This window comes from Pipra filicauda, unplaced genomic scaffold (assembly GCF_003945595.2).
Source record: "Pipra filicauda isolate LSUMZ 115617 unplaced genomic scaffold, ASM394559v2 scaffold141_size4267151_pilon, whole genome shotgun sequence".
Lineage (NCBI taxonomy): Eukaryota > Metazoa > Chordata > Aves > Passeriformes > Pipridae > Pipra > Pipra filicauda.
In genome coordinates this window covers 1,108,804-1,131,155 of record NW_024103896.1, presented here as the reverse complement: position 1 = coordinate 1,131,155, position 22,352 = coordinate 1,108,804, and the positions used below count along the sequence as shown (strand labels likewise).

General features: G+C 37.3%; 1 protein-coding gene across 5 annotated transcripts in view; it reads right to left on the bottom strand.

Moving 5' to 3' along the window:
- Nucleotides 1-274: 274 nt before the first annotated feature.
- The window catches only part of GRM5 (glutamate metabotropic receptor 5), a 246,112-nt gene continuing 224,034 nt past the window's right edge, over nt 275-22,352 (bottom strand). For 3 of the 5 annotated variants that reach the window (XM_027744597.2, XM_027744599.2, XM_039378599.1), the window contains 3 exons: nt 17,219-17,317; nt 15,551-15,712; nt 275-7,986 (listed from right to left, as the gene is read on the bottom strand). In XM_027744597.2, the coding sequence (XP_027600398.1) occupies nt 7,164-7,986; nt 15,551-15,712; nt 17,219-17,317 (1,084 nt within the window). In that variant the 3' untranslated portion in view covers nt 275-7,163. The remainder of the gene's footprint in view (nt 7,987-15,550; nt 15,713-17,218; nt 17,318-22,352) is intronic. The other 2 variants (XM_039378600.1, XM_039378601.1) reach the window with 2 other exon arrangements.

The window sequence follows — 22,352 nt, the reverse complement described above, 5'->3', positions numbered from 1 at the left end:
CAAGACTAGATTATTATGCTATCTCCTCTCAACCTGAAAATCCATATACGCCTCATCCATGAGATTGTGTTTGCTTCAAAAGAGAAAGAGCAAATTATACTAGGGGGATATGTAACCATGATATCATTAGTGTTACATTAATCCTTTAAAATAACAGAGAGAGAGAAAGATTATAATTGAAGAGTTTGTGTATAGGCACACCTGGTTTGCAGAAGAATACACTGAAAATATAGCTGTAAGTATGTCAGAGAAAAAGAAGTCCAGTTTTCAGTCATATCACAGATTTTTTTTTAATACTGTTCAAAAACACCAACTATAACATGATGTAGACAATTGAGAAACAAGCAAGTGTATTCTTAAATGCTAAAATAAATTACATTTGTACAGGTAGAAAGCAAAATCAAAGCTGATAAAAATGTTAAATTTTATGAAAATCATTTTCAGTTCACATCAAAATAATAACTTTACATTCTCTATTTTTAATAGTATAAGCAGCAACAACATAAAAAAGAACAAATGCTCACAGAATGTTTGAAACCGGTTCTTCATAAGTTATTAGCAAATTAAAAAAAAAAAAATTACAAGCACTTATAGCCCACACAGATCTTTTGTAATTGGCACCGTCTCTCTAAAACATCTATATTCTATATAGATTTCTAATTACAAATACCACCAGCAGCTGCCATATAATCCTATTATTACATGTAATATACATAGTATATTTGTTCCCATTTGGCAGATCAGAGTGACTTAATGATTGTTATCTGTTAGTACTGTCATTACTCAGATAAGACAAAACCAGTTAAATATACCAATTAATCACTCAGATGAATTTTTTACTTACCTTTATGCTTCACTGGTCTGTATCTCTTTTCCTTTTCACAGTATAAAATTTTAAGTGGCAATTGCAGAGGTTTGAATAGAGGATATAATAATAAACCACTGCAAAAAAAGTGAATTTGGGTGACTCAACTGAAGTTTTTACCAAGTGAAGTGCCCAATGGAATGGGTAGCAGATGAATGATTTTCTTGTTCATGAAGAATATTGACTTCTTTTTATGAGATTCATGAAACTGCCAGAAAACTGTGACCTGTTTCTTTCTTTTGGACATGTTCTCTCACGTCCTTTAATACATATGTTAAGTTAGAGTATGATTTTCCCATTGGGGTACCAGATAGAGTAGCAATGATAAAGAAGTATAGTAGGAAGGTACTATTCGCCAAGCTTATTTCCAGGAATGAACCTAATAAAATCCATCTGCTGTTTGATTCAAAAGAAAGTGGGAAGAACATCCTCTCATTATCATTCTCTGCAGAACAAGTAGCCAAAATCTAGACTTCATTGGCTACTATCAAACTTTGATTTCCTTTACATGGATGTTCATCTGTAGTGAGTCCATTGACCTCAATAGATTAGGAGCCAATGCCAGCAAAGGACTTCAGCCCTTAGTTATACAGTGTAATACATAGTTTTTTGGCTCTAGTATGGGAATCAGAACCCTTTGTTAAATGTCTAGCCTTGCTATGGAGTTTTTGAGGAGAGTTAGGTGCCCATAAAAACAATGCAACAAGGAAAGAGATGCCCAGGATTATCCTACTTGAGTCGGTATGGAAATGCAATGAGCAGAAAACGCTAATTTTCCATTGGGACCAATTTTTGGACACTGTTATACTTTTTGTTTTAAAGATGAGTTTCCTTTGTATAAGATGGCTGGAGGAAAATGAAATGGGTCCCTTTTTCTGCAGTCTCAGAGAAGTGGGAACCCCAAGTTTAATTCCTTCACCTATCCAAGAAGACTCAGTCTCTCCTTTCCATGGAAGGGTATAAGAACACCAGATGGAAGACAAGATGGTTGCAGACACAGCGTTATGTAAGGGCACATCCTCCCCTCCTGTCACTAAAACACTGTTCAGGGAAGCATTTAACATTTTTTCTAGTCAATACATAGCACAGACAAAAGGTTGTCTCCACTTCTTCAGAGGTAAAATACTCACCTGGTCTCTGTTGCAGAAATTTTTAAAGAATTTTATATTAAAAGGTCATATATGATCTTTAATTATACCAAGTGTATGTCCGATCAGGTTGCACAGTAGCTGTTCCTTTTCTAATGCAAGGCTCTTGAGTTTTTTTCTGTTCTGTAAAATGACCTTAGTGAGATGAACAGGGAATATCTCAAAACTGAGTCATTAGAGCACTTTCCAGCCAGGAGGAAGATTTCATCACCTCTGGCAATGGTAGGGCCTGAATTCAGGTCACTTGCATTCTGCCTGACTATTCTAACCTTAAAGGTGTCATAAAAACAGCAGCATAACCAGATCCTTAACCTTAAAACAAAGGAAGATTTCTACTTCATTTTGTAGGGAGTATGATCCTGATGTCTAAGTACTGTGCATTCTGTGTACTCACTCATGGGATATACAGGGATTTAACCAAGGAACCACTGTTTTCTGCATTCCTGATGGATTTTAGCATGAATTATGTACAAAGATTCTTAGATGTGTGAAGATGAGGGTACTTCTAAGCATATGCAGGCATACAATGCTTGATGCCCGAGTAAGGTGGTAGTTGAATAGTGGTTTTAAAGTTGAGTTTTAAATGTAGGTATTAAGTTCTAATGAAATCCTAACTTTAGACCCCAAACTCCTTTTTTTTTAGGGTTAGCCCTGACACTGGTCTCCAATACACTAAAAAAGTCATGGTCACATTATTAATCCTGAGCATAGTGCTCTAATTTCCCTAAGGAACTGACTTTTTTGCGTGCTATTTCTGTCATCTTTTTTCCTCTCACTTCGTAAATGATGTATTAAGCAGAATAGCAAGGTTGCACACTTTCCTTTACAGAGCTTACACCCAGAGCTATGCTGTTTTTCAGTTTTGGTCTCACACACTCTAATGAATACATTCCCAGGGGAACTCTGCTATTATCCAGAGCCAGAATCATGGATTGGCCTTCTCGTTTGCTCTCTTTGGAGATCCTATTCTCCAGTTTTGATAAAAAGTTTTCCTTTTGCAAACACAGCAACTGAATAAACATCCAAGCAAACTAACACAACTTTTTTTTTTTGCTTTTAAATCTTTTAACAGTTACTTTTTAATTAGCATTTAGCTTCTAACTCACTTTTGTAGCTGGGAATCAATGGAAGAAACCGGGACCTTGTGATCAACTAGGCTCCTATGAAACATCAGCAAGTGATTTGTGGACTGTGGTCTAAAAATATGTGGTCTAAAGTATCTGTATGAGTCTAGGCACCAAATGTTCAGATAGAAGTACAAGGAAGCACATCTCCAAAGTCATGCAATTATTCTTCAGACCCAATTTAAAAATACAGTTCTTCTTCAGTATTGCAAAGATTTTTTTTCCCAACTGGGCTACCAGAATGATTGACTTTATTTCAAAAGCACAGATCCAGAGGTGGTTACACCTTCACTCTTCAGGGTTGGCCTCAAGCATAAAAGAAATAAATGATTTTTTGAGGTCCCTGTGGTCAAGAATGACAACTCCTTTAAAATTTCAACTCCTTTGATTCCCTTTCTGGCAGCAGCACTAAATTGGAAGGCAAATTCAAGCCATTCGGTTGGTACTTGCACATTCTTTAGCTAGAATGGAAAGTATTCGTGATTGTAACTTTTGCATTTATGCCTGAAAGACCCTGCCGTTATATCTTGATGTCCTAAACAGAGACCAGCATACAAACAGCATAATGAAATCCTGATGTCTATCATTCATAATTTTCTTTTCTCTTATGTCAAACCCACTGACTTCTCTCAAAGAACTTTCCAGTCTTGCCAATCTCCCTCTGGGCTCCTTTGAATTATTACTACAGGCATTACACCTTTGCCACCTTCTTTTCCAAAATCCCTTTTCTCCTTTTGTTGAAATCCAAACACCTCATAGAAGGTGACATTGGTGTATTCCAGGTTGCACAATTAGATTTATTCTACCTTATTTAAATGCCATTAAGACTGTTCTATTTTTCATTAAAAATAGACTGACTCCAAGAGGGTACAATCTCAACAAGGTCCATCCATGGTTCCTTGTGCAACTAAAATTTCTGCTGTGGTTGATAGATATGCAAAAGATACATGACTACTCCCAAAATGAGAGTGAATAAAATGTTTAAAATTTGGGTTGTGTAGCATTAGGGTTTTAGTCCTTTAAAACATGCATTCAGGTGCTAGATTGAGGGATGTGTGTGTTTGGCGGCACATGGTGCATGTGTATACCTATATCATCTTGGCAATATATACAAAAGTTGTCAGGAAGCTCTGAGCAATAAGTATGACCAGGATGGTTCAGAATTGCAGTTTCGAAGCAGAAGAGGTATATTTATGCTGAGTTTGACAGTTTCTATTTCTTACTCCTTTTTATTAATCTTGTATTTAAGAAAAGGGTTTTTTGTTTGTCTGTATAATCCTTACTTCCACTGCTGATTATTTCATGGTGCAGTGAAATCCACTGATTTGAGCAGGAATACATTAATATTAATTGTCCACCACTATAAAAAAAGACTACATAAATGGGGACCTAAAATACTAGGGAAAGATCAAGATGGAGAATGTTCTTGTAAGGACATTGGTCTACAGTTTAAGGTATAAGAGAACAGGTAGGAATAGAATCCATTTAAAATTAACATTAACTATCTCAGTACACTCTGTTTATATCAAAACAATATTGCACTGATGGGAGACATATATTGTTATATAAATCTTCCACGAACAACAATTAAGTGGTCTAGTCTCCCTAAATGAGAATTTGTGTCACAGACTGAATGGACATGCTCTTCCCTTAAGTGTAGGTTGTAACCAGTGACAGAAGATTCTTTCTCATAAAGACATGGGCAGCTAGGGGATGATGAGACATGCTAGTACTGTGAACCAAGAGGGCAGAACTGAGCTCTAGTCGGGAAACCATACAGCTGCACAGAACTCAGTCTGTGCTAAGCTGTCATGTGAGGAGGCAAAAGCTACATATAAGCAACAAGGACCTACAGTCATGACTAAGTGTATCAATTTGCCTTCTGGAGTAGAGCTGTTTCATGACCTGCCTGTTCATGCTATAGGCATAGCTAATAAACAACTGTACCTGGCAAAATAAGCATGCCCAGACTGAAACTGGATAATACCGTCTTGCTCAGGATGCACAGCGTCACTGAGTATCTCTCTGAGGTGCTGGTTTGGATTCAGTTATCTATTACTTTTCTATTTTAAATGTTGTTGGGCAATAAATTGGAGTACAGCACATAATAGTGAAACAAGCATCCCAAAGGAATAGAAAATGATCTTTGCTAAAGTATGTGAATGTGCTTTCATGTTTTGCTTGTTTGATCAAATATTTATTATTTTGGGCATGGGGGAGGAAAAGGAGGTATGAATTTTGATTACAAAATATTCATTATCTTTGAAGAAATAAGATCTAAAAGGTTTTGAAAATGAAGCATAGCAGCCTTATTTCAAGGCTCCCTTCCTTGAAGCTGTCTTCTGTATAAGGCTACATCAATTCAACTTTGAATTGAAGTACATCACGCACCACTTCATACTACCCTTAAATAAAATAAAACAAACTCATAAAAGTTTGGCACCTGAGGACAGCTATGTCATGAAGAAGAGAGCCAATACAGTGTGCGTTTAGGGTCCGACTTAAAAGTTCTATGTAACTATACCTATCAAAAATTATTTAGCTACTATTCAAACTTTTAAAACTCTTCCCTGCCTGTATTAAAAAAGTGCTGTGACAGTATGAAGTGCACTAAACTGTACTACCTTGATATAGGAAAAAAATATGAGGAATCCCCTTGCTCATTCTGTGAGTTGTTAAGAAACAAAGACTGTTCATTCATATCTCATTAACTCTTCTCTGTTTCAACCTTTACTCTGTATTGCTTTGAAAGTACTTTTTTTTGTCACAGTTCATAGCTGCAATGTATCAGCAGCTAAATAAAGTTCAAAATTTTTGCTTATTAAAGAGTAGCTAAATCACCTCTAAGCAGACTTTGACATGGGTCTTTTTTTCCCTATATATATTAATTGTGATTACGACAACCTTTCCACTGACAGTAAGCGTTCATCATAATCCAAATTGGTCTCCTAGAATTCTGTCATTCAAAGTATGGAGAAAATCCTTAGAGTGTTAACTGTTCCTTACAAGCAAAGATTATGGGAATCCGAATAAGTATTTTAACTGGTAGTGTTAGCATAAGAACATCCGTAAAAATGTATTAGTTTCAGTAAGGAGTGCAGCTATAATATAGCTCAGTAGTGCTGCTAGAAAGAGAATATTCATCTCAACAACTTGCCCTGATAAGGGAATTACAAAACAGTACTCCAGAAAATATTTTTTGCTACTTCATTATTAGTTGGCAACATGGTGAAATAGTCAGGAAATCTTCCTTGGGTTTTGTTGTTGTGAAGGTGAATCCAATGTTAACAAATTGAATTTTTGATACCGATAGAAGAGAATTTCATAAACAAATGTGTAGGTAGAGAAGTCACTTGTAAAGCCCTCCATATTGCAGTCACTCACTGCAGAGCCTCAGCTTAGTGTTATCCAAGTGTAAGGTATCACGGACACAATATTCTTCAGCAAAAAGTTTCATAGTTATTGAACATACATTACTACTTGTTGAGATCTTCATAGAAAAAAAAAGAAAGAAAGCTTGACAGGTTGGTCCCAGATTTGAGTCTGTTAGAAAATGTACATTCAATGTTTGGTCTTCTATTCTTGATAAAAGATCAAGGTTGACTTCTGGGTAAGGAATCTGAGTAAACAAACAAACCATTGTACAGTTGTTTACAATCTAGTTTCCCTCCCACCCTGCCCCATATATTGTACACACAGTTCATTGTAATACTAAAGCAAAGCACTTGGTATGTAACTGGATTAACAGACTCCTTATAAGCCCTCAAAAGTAGATTCAGTGTTTCTGAAAAGCCCATGTTTTTTTAAGGCCACGATAATCTGCCACAAGTCATTTTGTCTTTAAATCAGCATAATTAATCTGGTGTTTACACTCCTCAAATAATTCTTCTTCTTCCCCTCCGTTCCTCACAAGATGACCCAATGCCTCTCACTCTATCTGCGTAAACACTGGAGGTCTTGAAGGCTTGGCTATTCCCTCACTACTTCCTTGTAGCTGTTGAGATTCAATGTTGTGTTGAACTACATTCACAGCGAAGAAGAACTTTGAGTATAATCTCTGATGAGGAGTGTGTCATATTTGGGAGAGGATGGGATACAGAGAGCTGATTCGGAAACTGGAGAGCTGGGAGATGCACTTCCAGAATCAACGGAGTCTCTAAAAGGAGAAGGAGGAGTTAAAGCTACCAACTCCTCCAGGTCTTGCTTGGCTGATGGTGTCTCTGAAGTGCCTTCTTTGACACTGTCATTTGAAGGTTTCCTACCAGACTGTGAAGCGCCATTGACTTCAATGGCAGGAAGTGGTTGGATCTCTGCAAGCGTGGTCATTGTTGTAGGGAGCTGGATCTCACGTGGAATCAGGTATGAAGAGCAGAGAGGAGCAGCCACCATTGTCCCTGGAGTAGCTGTTGAAAGCATCATAGAGTTCAGCTCACTGATATTGGCTGTAAAACGAGTAACCACACTACTGATCTGCTCCATGAGGGAGCCTTGAGAGGAGCTACTTCGCTGAGGAGGTTCTGACTGGAAGGTAGGGACGTCGTCTTCTGTTCGGCTAACGGAGGCAGTTCTGTGGCTCAAAGTGCTGATAGGTGAGGGAGTCTGTGGTCGGTACTGAGCTGGGTATTGCTCTTCGGCTTCTGAAACGTCGTAAAGTGTTTTGGCACTAGCCTCAGGAAATGTAGCGCTGCTACTGGGTCGGCTACTATCTGTGCTTTTAGAAAAAGGCTTGATCACTGCAGTTTGGTTGGGGTTCTCTTTTTTGTTGATATGGACTGACAACCGCTGCCAAAGGTGTGCTCCTCGGCTACTTTTCTCATTCTGGGCCCAGGAAACTGATTTCCCATTAGAGCTGTAAACAGAAATAGGATGGTAACTTGCATCAAAGTTAAAAATATAATCACTGTACCTATACCATGGGTATATTGTATCTCAGAGCTTATATTCATCATGAAGTCGACTGCAATTTCATATATATCTATATATGTCAATTGCAATATATTTATATCTATAATTTATACTTATATGTCCCAGGACAACAAGCAGTGTGCCAGCTCATTTCACAGGCCATTTGTGCGTCCAGCCATGATCTGTTCTGTGCTAGTTCATGGCCACTGCTGACCCCTCTGCTGTGGCCCTTGAGACATAGGCAATGTCCATCCTGAAGGAAGGAGCAGCTTGATGGTTTCCCTTCTGTTGGATTGGTATCAGAGAGGCTGTGGTACCGACGGATGTAGGGAGGAGTGAAAGATAATTAAGTGCTTGAAAAGAATAAGTGAGAGACCTGGATTAGCTGGGGGCAAGGATGTAGGCTGGCCTGGGAGAATTCAATGGTAAGGAGCTTGATGTAATTTTGGGGCATGGATTCCTGGTATGGGGTAGGGATTGTAGATTGAAAGATGGAGTCTTTCCCCCAGTCTGTTATGGCTGGGGGAAAAAACCATCTCTTTATATCCCACTGCTTGGAAGTACTAGAGTAATACACAGAAAGGGGCTATACTGGCTGTAGGTGGAGAGATGCTTCTGATGTGTGACTTCTTCTTTGAGGTACTTGGTAAATTAGCTGCCACTAGATTAAAGAAATAATTTACTTTTTTTTAGTTGCAGGTCAGCTCAGAGAATGAAACTATGTTCCTAGTAGGAAAAAAATACTGGACAAACTACACAAGCAGCTCCTCATTGTGACCTGAGTTGCAAGACAGCAATAAATATTTTGCTCCACTTTTCTGAAAAATGAATCCTCTTATGGTAAATTCTTTTCAGATATCATCATACTCTACTCTTTATCAAAGTTGCTTATTTTTCTCCTCTTGCTACTTAAAAAAAGGCAGCAGTAGCACTTATAAACACATAGTATGAAATGTGTCCTTTCCGTTTACATTTTCCTCAGGCTGATGAGCCGGTGTTTGCACATATATCAACCTATAGTTCTTGGAATTAAGGAAGACCATTAGAAATATTTTTTAGCTGAAACAGACAATGACTGTGAAGTGACATCAACAGGAAAAACAGTCTCCACATACAAATAAACATGATTTATATACAAAATGCAGTAGATTTTCAGACAATTCACTTTGGTTTCCAAAACATTTGCTATAGTCACTGAGGATTTTTGAAAAGACAGCAACGTTGGAAACCCTGGTAGATTATCACAAATTTGGGTTTTGTTTGCTTTTTAAGTCTGCAATAGATATACTCATATTAGCCTGCAGCGTAACAGTTTGCAAAGCACACAGTTTACTAAAAACAGATGACTTTATATCAGCCTTCATGTGGAGGCTTGCCTCAAACTATCAGTTTAATAGTTCTTACAGTCATCTAAAAAAAAAGTTGTGTGCTGAGTGTAAACAAAACCTTTTTCTGGGTTTACATCCGTGATTACATTACATGGAATTACGATGGATCGTGTAACACAACATATGCCAACAGCTTTCCCCTTCAAAAGCAGCATGACAGACTCCAGTAGACAAACACAATGTAAACCAATGAGTACTTTAGGAGAGGGTAGACAGGGAGATGATCCGTATAAGTGCATAAGGGTTCATCCCTTTGCTGCAGTGGCCACCAGGATATTATCTGGATCTTGGACGTTGACTGTAAGGCCCCTACCCCCAAAATGTCAAGTAAAACAGCCAGTGGCTTGTAACTTGCAGTTGAGACAATCCCTTCCTTCTGCTGTACCAAAATCAGAGCAAGAAGGAAAAGCAATTCTGATTTGTAGCACTGCTCACTCTGGTTCTTTGGATTTCTATGAATGTGGTCCTGGACCGAACAGGAGCTGACATTAATGTCTTGAAGAGGAAAACTGTTCCCTCTGAGAATTGTATGCTTCTCTCCCAGGAACATATACTTGATGGGTGTTGAGGCTCCTTGGTCATGCTCAGTCCTGAGCTCAGTGGGAACTCAATGCCAGCAGCAGGAGCAGAATCTGGATCATTTGGTAGATGAGATATTGCCTCTAGGTCTGGTATGATGGGGACCTTGTCCCAGCTGCAGCTGAATTTGAGCTGGACCAGGAGGCAGACTGATCTGGCACTTGTAACTTTGATTAGGCAGAAAGAGATGGCCTAGTTCCAGTACCAGATGTCCTCTTGGTGAGGTCTTAGAGGGATCTGTGACAGACATGCCTGCCACAGTGGTGAAATAAATGCCATTAACATGAAGGACTAGCAAATAGAAATGTTTGCCCAAAGAAAGAGGTATATTCTAGCACCCCTCCTGACTTCAAGCACTGACTTAGTAGAGATGTTTCAAATCGTATGGCTTTAGGTGTGTAAATGAGCACTAAATGCACATAGACATTTTCATTGACTGAAGGTGAGATTTTAAGAGCTTGTGAAGGTAACATATTACTTCCTCCCCTGGTCACAGTTAAAGAGACAATCACTAAGGAGAGCTATGAGACTGAAGAGCCTGGGGAAAGGAAAAGGATGAAACCAGAGGTTGTGTCCAGCCCTTGGCAAAGGCAGTTGACTGTTAAATCTTCAGTGGAGCAAGACACCAACCTCCCTGAATCTCAGTTTGGTTTTGGGTCAGTCTTGGTTGAAGCATTTGTTCACCACCTTTGCACTATGTGCAAGCATAATCAAGCTCTCATGGAGATCTTAGGGCTCTGAAGGAGACCCAGTGGCTGTTTGATATAAATTTTGTGCAAAAACCTGAAAGACTTGACCATTATTCATTGCAAATTCCTTGATATTAAAAACTGAATCGGAAACAAGTACCATTCACTGAAATGGTGGTCAGGTTGCCCAAGGAAGTAGTAGAATCAACATCCCTGGAAGTGTTCAAAACATGTGTGGATGTGGCACTCGGGAAAATGGGTTAGTAGTGAACACGGTGATGCTGGATTAACAGTTGCATTCAGTGGTCTCAGAGGTGTTTTCCAACCTTTATGATTCTATGATTTATTAGTAAGGAATGAATCTATAGATAAAATCCTAATAGTCTGCCCAGCGATAGTAGATTGTTGTGTCGGAAGTGTATCATCCACTTTATCATGTTGCACCTACTTACTATGGAGTCAACACTGAACTGAAGTGTGCAATCATTTATCACCTCTGTGAAAGGAGCACCTCTTGTTTTCTTCTGTTGGTATGAAACGGTTATGGATAAATTGCAGTGATAATACTTAAGGATCCTGCTCTAACCACATGTTGCTACTCTGTCAGGTTAACTGGAAACGACTGTGATGCACGCAATTTAAAAATAGAGAAATAAAAATGGATCAGAGACTAGGATGACTAGACATGGCTAGGACCAGGATGTCTAGTAATGGAATTGTTTACATTCACTATGCCCAGCTCTGTCCTGAGTCTTCAATGATGGGAAACTTTAGGTCAGTGAAATTCTAGTTTTCTTTAGAAAGGTTTTGGCTCCTTCATTTCAGAACAGAAGAATTACACTTTTGAACTCCCAAAGGAATTCCAGTGCAAAGATTGCCTGCACGCCCATTTTTCTTCCCTGCTCTCCTTTTCTGCTGGCACATTACACAGAATAGAGCAGAGCAGAGCAGAGCAGAGAGCAGTAAACTCCTATCAGTGACACTAAAATGTTAGGAAAATTTTTTTGATAAAACAAAACTTTTTGCAGCACTTTTTTTTTTATTTCTTTCACTAAAGGTTAATTAGGTTCAGCTTTATGCACAAGAGGGGTTTCCTTAGAAAAAAATCACACTATTTGTTTCTTCAGTGTCTTTATTAAAAGGTGCTTTGATTTTGATTTTTCCTGGCATTTTCCCAGCCTGCTACACCTACCATGATATAATATGTATAAGAAATGAGAGCTTTTGAAGTATCTGATACTTTAAATATTTCTCCTACAGTTGTCCACTTGATGACAGAATTGCAATTAGTATTGTTTCTCATTTTCTTCCCTTACTTAATCTTTTTAGATACACTTGTCTTTAGGGCTTTGTTTTGTATTCATAAGAGATATTGACTGCTTTTTATCCACTTAGGTGTAAAAAAAATATTCTCCTCCCTTTACACATGTAGGATTTTTAACTGTATAGAATAGATCACTTTGTCTTTTGTTTTGGCTGCTGTAGTAGTAATTTTGTATTACTACATGTAGTAGTACACTGTAGTAGTATTTTTTTCCTCTCTGGTATGATTACCTATGAGATGGTGCATAGCTCTGCCATCAGCATTTTTTTAGTCAGATGCTAGTAAAGCAAATGTATTTTGTGAGGTCCTTCAAAATGCAGAAGAAATGAAAAACAGGAAGAGGAGTACAGGCACAGCAGCTTAAAACACTCATAATTTAGCAAGGGTGCCATTCTCATTAATTACCTGCAGTTGCTAAAATTAATTCTGATGATGAGAGCCTAGGGACTTGTATTAGGGAGAGTTACTGAAAGCATATGTAAATTGAAAATAAGTCACTTATTCTCTTGTTAATATCTTTAACTGAAATAGGAAAATCAGTTTAAAATATGGAATTCATTAGTTTTTAAGAGAGCTCAGAATGCATAGTGACATAGTGTTATTCATCAGTGGAATCTGGAATACAAGGGTAATCATTACAGATTAATACAAAAATTTTACATAATTTTTGTTCTTCCTCACATACCAATGTCAGAATCTGACTGCAGATTTGGAATGATACGCCTGAAAACAGACACCCGACAATAAATTGTTGGAGGCCTGTAGGATCTGTTTGCAATCTGTCCTCACATGACTATAATAAAAGAATTATTTCAAATTCTTAAATTTATAAGTCCCTGAATGAAATTTTGAATTTCAGAACACTGATCTAAATATTATGGAGCTAAAATTGGTGTCAAATTTAAGCTTAGATGTTTCAATGTTACATTCAAGCTTGAAACAATCTCTTGTTTCTTAAGATGACATAGTTAAGATGTTGCTTCAACACTGTGCAGACTTCTCCTATCTTTAAGGGAGAAGTCTTTCCATGTTACCCCCAGAACCAGCTGGCAGTGGTAAGCAGAATAAACTTCTGTACTTGGATCAGCCCATACAGCTTCCTAAAAGAGATCTCCTGTTATTCAAAGTAAACGGTAAGAAGCTCTTCTGCTGTCAGACTCCTCTGCTGAAAGACTCAAAGATATAATTGAGACTCCTCTTATTAAAGAGTCAATGATATAATTACTCTGCCTGAAAAGGATTTGTGTGCTATCTGTTGATTTAATTAAAAATTGACTCTTCACAAGGGACAGTCTGTGTGTGTGTGTGTGTGTGATGCATGCAAGCAGGGGCACATATGTATTTTCTTTCATCTTGTCACTTGCAACCTCAGTTCATTATTCCTTTTGCTTGTAGTGACACAAGTTCATCCTTGGGAGAATGAAAATGCTTTGCAACATGCTTAAAGCACTGAAATAAAATAAGTGATTGAAGTGGTGAACTCCAGTATACCTGTATGAACAAGTAAGTCATAGTTTCTCCCAGGACTATAGGATAACCTGGATGACTGGCTAAAACTGAATATAGAACCAAAGGTGTCTAAATTAGGTCAATTCTATCACTGTAATGCTATTTTATATCATTGCTATTTCTCTCATTTTAGGAAACCTCTATACGTGTATGTAATTGTTTCCCTGGATGAAAGTTAATTCTGCCACACACAAATAACCTGCTAGTGCTGTATCACTCAAATTACTTAGCTTAAATTATTCTCATATTGCTTTTTCTATGGAGATAAATTATAACAAACAAAAAAGAGGAATGACACAAGGCAAAAATTAATTTTGTCCTGTACCGAGTTCTAGAGCAATATATTTTACAATTATTTTTCAGACTAGTTTTCTGTTGTCAACAAAAGCAATTATTTATATTTCTCCACAAACTGTAATTTGTTGATACCTCTTTTCCTCGTGAAAATCTCAACTGACATTTATATAAATAACTTTAATATATAAGTATAAATGAAACTAGAAATTGAGAGAGTGTTGATGGACAGAACCTTTGCCAATGACTTTCCGGCACAGCCACCAGCAATGGTAATGCTGGCAGCTGCTTCAGCAATATGCCTGATTAGAACAGGAAACGAAGTGTCTTGTATCTGAATGAAACATTTCTGGTACACCTATTATCATCACCCAAAATACAAAAATTATCCTGGTATCAGATGTAACATCTTTCCTCTATTACTGTGACCTCATTGCAATTGTTCATTAAGGCAGCTAGTGCTGGGTTTCACTTTTTTTCTGAAAAATGCCATTTCAAACATCTCTGAGCACATACACTGGAGCATTCTATTCACAGGATGGAGGGACAACAGCATCTCTTGAACTGTGAGTTCTGCTTCCTGATGCTTTAAAGTGTTTTCAACGTTGGTTAGTCAACAAGATTTTTCATTGTTTTCCTTGCTAAAGGTATGAAATGGAAACTGGGAAAAGTAGAAACCATCACCTTATCTGACTCTGAAATCAGGAATAGAAGCAGTGCACAAGAAAAAAAAAACACCAACAAACACACACACACACACGCACACACACACATACACACACACAGGCAAAAAAAAAAAAAGATTTAACTCTCCCAGTTGTATCTCCAGAGTCAAGGGTTGATTTGATTTCTATCCTCTGCAAAGAGGAATTTTAGATGTTTGACATGCCTGATAAATAATAACAGAAGTATTTTTGCACATGGGACTTATCAGCAGGAAAATTACTCCTGTGAATTATTAATTAGTTTCTCATTTTTTGCATTTAATCAGATCAGAAATGCAAATATGATGCAAGATAAGCAAAAGAAATGATGCTGTGATGCCTGCTTTTTGAAAGACTCATAAACATTCCATTCTACAATAGATTTTATCATACATGTGAATGATGGTCATGGGTGATGCAGGATGCCTAAATGCCCCTTAATGAGAAATAGCCTTACAAGGCATCACATAGTGTACCCACTACTGCTATTTTTATGACACTTTTCATCTTGAGAAATTCCGTGGCACTTGTAAGACTAATATAAAGAGATAGTTAGGCTCTGATGTGGAAAATATGCATGCTAGGATTAGAACAGAAATATAATTTTGCTGAGGGATTTGAGGACATGAGGTCCACAATACTGCCCAGTATGAATTGCACAGCATTATTTAGATTGAAATGATGTAGGTGAGATTTGGTCAGTATCATGGGAACTCTTTTTCCTGTGAGATGATGAGGTTTTCTCATCATATACAAATGGTCAGACCCCTGCATCTGTTTTTTTCCATCTGCTCTTCATCTCAGTGACTTCTTAGCCCTGGTCCGATACTTACTGAGACAAAAGAATGGCACCTACATTCTGTTCTGCAATGTCTGGAAGATTCCCAGGCCATACAGTGACAACTCTACTGAGCTCACAAAATTTGACAAGGACCACTGGCCAGGACACTGTGGCTGGAGACAACAAAACACAGCCATCAAATGCAATTGCACTCTCTGTTAAGCAGCAGGTGTTCTTAACTGTTTGAGTAGGTCTTGCAGCTGACAGTCTTGCTGTGGAACTATTAGACTGACACAGTTTCCAGTCTTTTTGACTGTTAGGGCATCCTCTTTGACAGGAACCTTTTTGTCCTCTCTACTTGACTCAGATCGATTACAGTCTGGAATGCAAACAGATTCTTCACTGTGAAGATATAAAAAAGAAGTTTTTCAAGGGTATATATATGGCCGGCAAAGCAGAACTGAATACTGTACAACAAAATACAGTTGTTTGACATTTACATGTACTTTTCTGCTCTTCAAAAATCCATTATATGATTGCAGATTGCTTTTAAATGAAGAATAACTATTACTGAAGGCAATGCAATGTAAGGAAAAAAAACCCAGACAACACATGGACAAGAAAAAATTCCAACTGACAAAAAATATACATTGTGTACTACACTCAGCAATTAATGTATCTAATGTTATTTAAACTGCAGGAGCCCCCAGGTGTGTGCTGTGTGGCGTTAGAGTTGCTGGCCTTATGTATATGTGTGAATGCTGCACCCAAGGGGAACATAACACTGTGAAGTGTTTCACAGAACACCCTCCTGCAATGATAAAATTCACCTGTGATGTAACTAACACTTGGGAAAAGTGAAGGTGTAATTTGGTCATACTGTGCTTTAAGGTTACATTTATAAATATCTTACAGGGGTCAATAAGGAATGAGTAGCTCTTTTAATAAATGGTAAAATGGTTCTAACATCTCACAGAATGTAACAGATACAGTGCTTATTAAGAGTATTGTTTAATGAAAGATTTATAATCATCTGTGACATATGCAGCTTATTCATTTATGAATAGAGATGTCTGGATAAATGAATTTTCTGTGCTAGGGGAGAGTTCAGCTTTTGGAAATCATTCTGCACTCAAAATGAGATGAATAGCTGAAATTTCCAGGTACTTCACAGAATTAAATAGTTAAAAATATTTCAGTAGAGAAACATCAAAATGGCTATATTGAAACTGATAATCCCAGTAACATTGAAAAAATGTAGCATTTGATATTCGTTAAATTTTAACATTGGTGTTTAATGACATGCAATATATAATGGTCAAAAAAAAAGTAAGTATATAAGTTAAGTTAAATGGAGCAAGTTATGAAAAAGATATTCTAAACTTTATTTTAAATGAGTTTGAAACCTTTCCTTAAAACTACTGTAAAACACTTTCCAACAATATTTTGATAGAGAAGAACCAACATTTTCATATTGAAAATGTTTTCATCAATCAGTTGTTCTCTGCCCTTTTTAAAAGTTCTTTTGATTAGACTTAATGTAATCCCAAATATACAGGAGGACTACCCTTACTCCAGGTTTGAAAACTGATTCTCTTCAGCTGCCTGACTGGCTTAATGAGTCAGCTGTGAGATTTCTCCTCCCCAAAGCACCGAATTACAACAACATCACACAGGACATGTGGTTGAGATCACTTGAATGAACATGGTGCAGGGCTTTTTTGGCGGTCAGATGGAACACAGAAATCAGCAGTGGCAACACGTTTTCTTTTTTCTTTTCTTTTCTAAACATACTTTATTGGATACACAGAAATTAGAGACAGAGGATGTGGCCTGGCATTGTCCAGGGCTGCTCCTCCTGTTCACAGACATATCACACTGCCCTAAGGCCACTTGCTGTTTGCTTACCTGGTCATTGTAGCTCTCCCACCATTCCCCATACTCCCTTTTGGGGTGAAACACTCTATTTCCGACTTGTGCGGGGGAGCCAGTCTCCTGCCTTTGTACCTAATAAATCACGACAACAACAGGAGCAAACAGAGAGAAGTGATTGCGTGCTCAGCTTTCTGTGACAGCTGCTGTGCAAAGGGCCATGCACATGAATGTTACTGTGGCAGTGGTGGGGAATAGTGTAAAGCAGCTGTGGGAGTGGTGGAATAGCTGCATAAAACCCCAGACCGGTGTTAAAGCAAACAGGGTTATGCAGGACAGGTGCTCACCATTTTCTTTAAATATAGATGTATAGGTGGAGCTGAAAAAAATCTACAGAATAAATAACTGCTTACATTTTATCTTTAATATTTTTTGAAGTTAGACCAATATGTATAGTCTAAGTGGTTTAAGGGAAACTACACTTAAATAAAGGATCAGTGAGAAATCAGCTGGTGGCCACATTCTCAATCCTAACTTAATATTTTTCTCTGGTCCTACATCTTTGGAACACTTGACTTGTTCTACTTTTCAAATCAAGCACCAGTGTAGTTCATTGCTTAGGTAAAATTTGGGTGGGCTCACAGTTCAAGTTGTGAATGGGCCTTCCTCTCTTCATTAGCAATAAACAGAAGTTAGATGCCTTGCTGAGATGTAGACATAAAATTAAGAGAAATCAATCCTAATCCAAGAGCTCAGTGCAGCACTATGCATTTTTAAATACCATAGCTCACACTTGGATGAAAAATTCACTTGGACAAAGAGTTTAATAGTTGAGGATCTAATTAATCTCTGGATAGGATACCATGATAAGACCTGGCCATTGTTACATTGGGATGTGAGCATTGAAGTGGTCTTATACAGGCTCTCTTCCCAATAGTGAACTTCACCCTAGTAGTACAAATTCTTGTGCTAGGTGTTTAAATGCTTTAAGAAAATTTGGGCAAAATACCTGCAGATGTCTTCTCAAAGAGTTTGTGATATCCCATTTCCAAATTCTGTAGGGGACCTTGTGCATTTAACACCGCTAAAATTACAGAATAAATTACTTATTTGTTACTCATTCATTAACCTGCTCTAGATAGCAAAAGTACCTTGAAGAGAACTATCCTGTAAAAGAGAAATAACCTGAGTGCACAGAAAGTGAGACTAAATATTGGGTGCAGTCGTAGTAGACCCTCAGATGCAGTGTATATTGCATAAATAACTGATGAAGAAGCTTAGTGAACCAGAGACAGTAAAATGAGATGTGTTCAGTGCAAAGTCCTTTCATTTACTAATTACAATCTTACTGAGAGGAGGAACAACAGGAATTTTGTAGACTGGCTACCAAGGTTTTAAGGCAATCCAGAGTGTGGTATATGTAGTGCTCCCAGGTAGGTATGAAACTTGCACAGGACACATACGTATTAAATGGAAGCCGATTCCTAGAGCAGAAGAAAGAGTGGATGGGCTTAGATAGTAGATAAATTCACTGAAAAATACAAAGGAAGTCAAAATGGACCATACAAATTAAATTGGGGTAGCCAGAGAGAAAGAGCAAAGAGAAAAGAGTACATAGAAACTTCACGGGAAAAAAAAAAGAAAGAAAGCTGATGTGAAAGTGTTAGACATCAAAGAAAGTAGAGTTTCAGAAGAACAGGAAGGAAACACAGTAATGTTTAAACCAAATAACCAAAAGAAATATTTTGCCTAGCAAAGCAGAAGGAGAAAAAGCAGGAGAAAGAATTTGAAGACTATAAATACTCACAATAAACTGAATTCTCACATGCACCCAACAAAAAGAAATAAGAGGTAAGTGTCTTTGGTAACTCCATCCTGAAGAACCCCTGGTTAGGATGGATGTGACCCAGATAAAGAAATTCCCAAATTGTCCATTTCACATTAGTATAAATTTCACTGCCTTGAAAGTCTGCAGAGAGATTACCATGAATCTCTCAAGTTTTTCCATCCACTCAAGAGCAAATTACACCATCAGAAATAGTATGTTGTCACATAATGCCTCTAAGTCTTGAACCATAGTAACTGCTTCACTGCCATTCATTGTGCTAAATATCCACACAATTATGAAAATAGTCACAAAACTTTAATCAATCCTCCTAGTGTTTAAAGTGCATCTAACTGTTGAAAGGAAGCTGCAAAATTTTTTAGATGATCATTCTGTAAAGGTACCCCAAGGGTTCTGGGTAAAATTATTTTCAGCTTTCAGAACAGACAAAGAAAATGATTTTGCCTCAGAATGTCTTGCATTAGAGAAATGTCCCTTTCCAGGTTGTTAAAAATAAGGATTGATTTAAAAGAGCCAATCTATTGAGAGGAAAAAAACCCAGACATTTCATTGCAATTTACATAAAAAATACTCATGTTAAAATTAATTGGGTATTTTGGCTAGTGTATGGAGGAGGCATAAAACACTACAGTGTGTAAGAACAGAGTTATTTTCTCATTGTCAATTCCAGGACTATATATTGGTTAGAAAAGAGAAAGAAGACTTTGATTCTGTGCAGAAATGCAACTACTAAATTCTGTTGAAGGATTTAAAATATTTTGGGTCATTTTGGGGATTTTTTTGGATCTTTTGGTGGGACATTTTAGGCTGTGTCATTTTTTTGCACAGGAGGAAGCTGTCTTAAGAAAAAAGCTTAATGATAAATGTTTTGTAAGTGTTGATAAATATGTTTTGTAAGTGTTGATCAGTGACAGGAAATTTTGGAAGTAATTCCCAGTAATTCAGTACTGCATATCTTGTCCATTTGCCACATCTTACGCAGCAGCGCTCTGGACTCTCCAGAGAGGATCAGTAAAGAGAAGGAAACTTATTCCTGGGCTGAGAAACCATGTCTGTACTGCCTTGGCTTTTTGTGAATTCAATGTGCATGTGATACATGGCAGGAAACACGAACGTGACTGCTCATGTTTGAACACCTTTTGTTTGCCTTCTCTTTGCCTTCACCTTCCAACAAAATTTGTCCGGTACACCAAAATTAATGGATACTATGAGAAATAAAAAGGGAATGTGGGAATCATCATCCTGAATGAGATCTATAGTGAGTCGCTAAAATGCTGTAAAACCCAGTTTTTATACGTGTGTAGGTACAGATCAGTTTGTTTTTTTTTTTGTTTTTGTTTTTGTTTTTTTTTTTTGTGTCTCTGTACTCACAAGAGATGAGAGTCTTTAGATATGGGTTTTATTAGACTGTGCCTTCACATTAGACCCAGGTGCTGGTATCCTGGTTGTCCTGACTTCATGTTAGGGTGAGACCCAGCTGTGCTCATGGCCTCTCCTACCTCTGCTCTTTCCTGCAGAAGGTCTTGGATACCTCCGTCAGGAGTGCATTCCATATTGTTGTACATCCCCTATCAGGAGGATGCTGGCAGGACAGACCTAGGAGGTGTGCCATAGCCTACATTTGTGAATAGTTTGGCCAAAGACATTCTCCAACCCTGGAGAAATAGCCTTATGGTTAGAATGTGGGTGTTTATGCACAGATTCTGTTGAAATGTCCATACTACACAAGCTGAGAGTCTTCACAAAACAAGAGCTTGCAAGAGCAAAAAGTAGTTGTTTCAGACAATCTGTCCTTTAAAAAAAAAATAAAATCCCAGCAATCAGAGATTGGTTTTTACACTTAGACATAAGATTTTTTTCCCTTTTTCAGTAAAAGGTTTAACTAACTAAAGATATCTCAGAGTATCTTTGGGTTTTTTTAAATGCAATGCAAAGCCAATTTGTTGCCTTCACAATGGAGAGCTGTCAACAATCCCTATTTCAAATGTAATCTCATGCTACCATGCAGAAATTTTATTAATTATTGAGCATGAAATGTGTGCTCGGCACCGTTAACCCCAGAGGAATAGAGTAGCTCTAGTCAACACAGGCATAACGTCCTGATGAAAATGTACCTTGCAAGGAAGGAAAAATTTATCTTTCTACAGAAACACTTGAGAGGGGTTGTACAGCCCTATGTCATTACAGGCAATGACTAATCATGTAGTGACTAGTTCCCATAATCCCTGTTAATTAATGGGATTCCAGGTTTTGGCCTGAGATAATGAAAATGGAATAAAGTATCTAAAACTTTCTGAATCAAGATTTTCACCTTAAAGTTAACAATAATCAAAGCAGGTAATATCTATAATTTAAACCCCAAACTTTTCATTTTGGCTAATTTGGAATAAACTTGAAGCAAGACTTTTTTGAGTCCTTGAAAGGTTAAATTAATGGAGGAGAGGAAAGGAGATTCAGAAATATTTACAGTGTATTGATGAAATACTGTCTTTTTGCTTTCCATCATTTTTTACAGAGTCTTTTCCATGTGTGTTTGCCTGGAACTTGGACAGATTGCTGAATGTTACAGAGCCATACACCTTTCCAGACTCAGATATCTGTTTTAATTGTCAAATCTTACATACAAGAAGTTTTTTTTCACCTGCAAGATTCCTTGGTCTTGATATTAAGAAATTATGAAGAACTTGAATTTCATAACAGCTTTTAGATTAAGACAATATATGTATAAAGACTTCTGTATATATGCTAAAAAATGAAATATGAAAAATATTTTGTGTTGTTACTGTAGTGGCTACTTTGAACTACAAACATAATGTATTCTTGAAAATCAGTTCTGTGATATTGGTCATGCTATCTTGACATTGCATCACATTGTCCTGAATATTTTTAAAAGGGTGCCAGTTTATTGTTTGACATTTTCCCATTTGTATAATGGCTAAAATTAATTGTATATTATTAAGCATGCCATTTTTTCCTTTAAAAAAAAATAATCAGCATATTGCTTGCTTAATAGCACAATTTTAGCAAGCAAAATTGGTTTAGACCCAAACTCACAATTTATTGTTTTTCAAGTGCAACATAATATTTTACTTTTTTTAAAAAAGCTTATTCTAATTAAGCAACCATATGTAATTGCAGCTGGTGAGTTAAAATGACATTTTTGACAGAATGATATACAAATCGTTATACTGGCTCAAGGGAAGATTAGACTGATAGCAAAATATTACCAGTGTGTTTATTTCCGTTGTCCCAGAGAGAATTTTTCTGAAATGTTGGACAAACCATTGTACAGGATTTTTGTACATAGGGATTTATCTATACAAA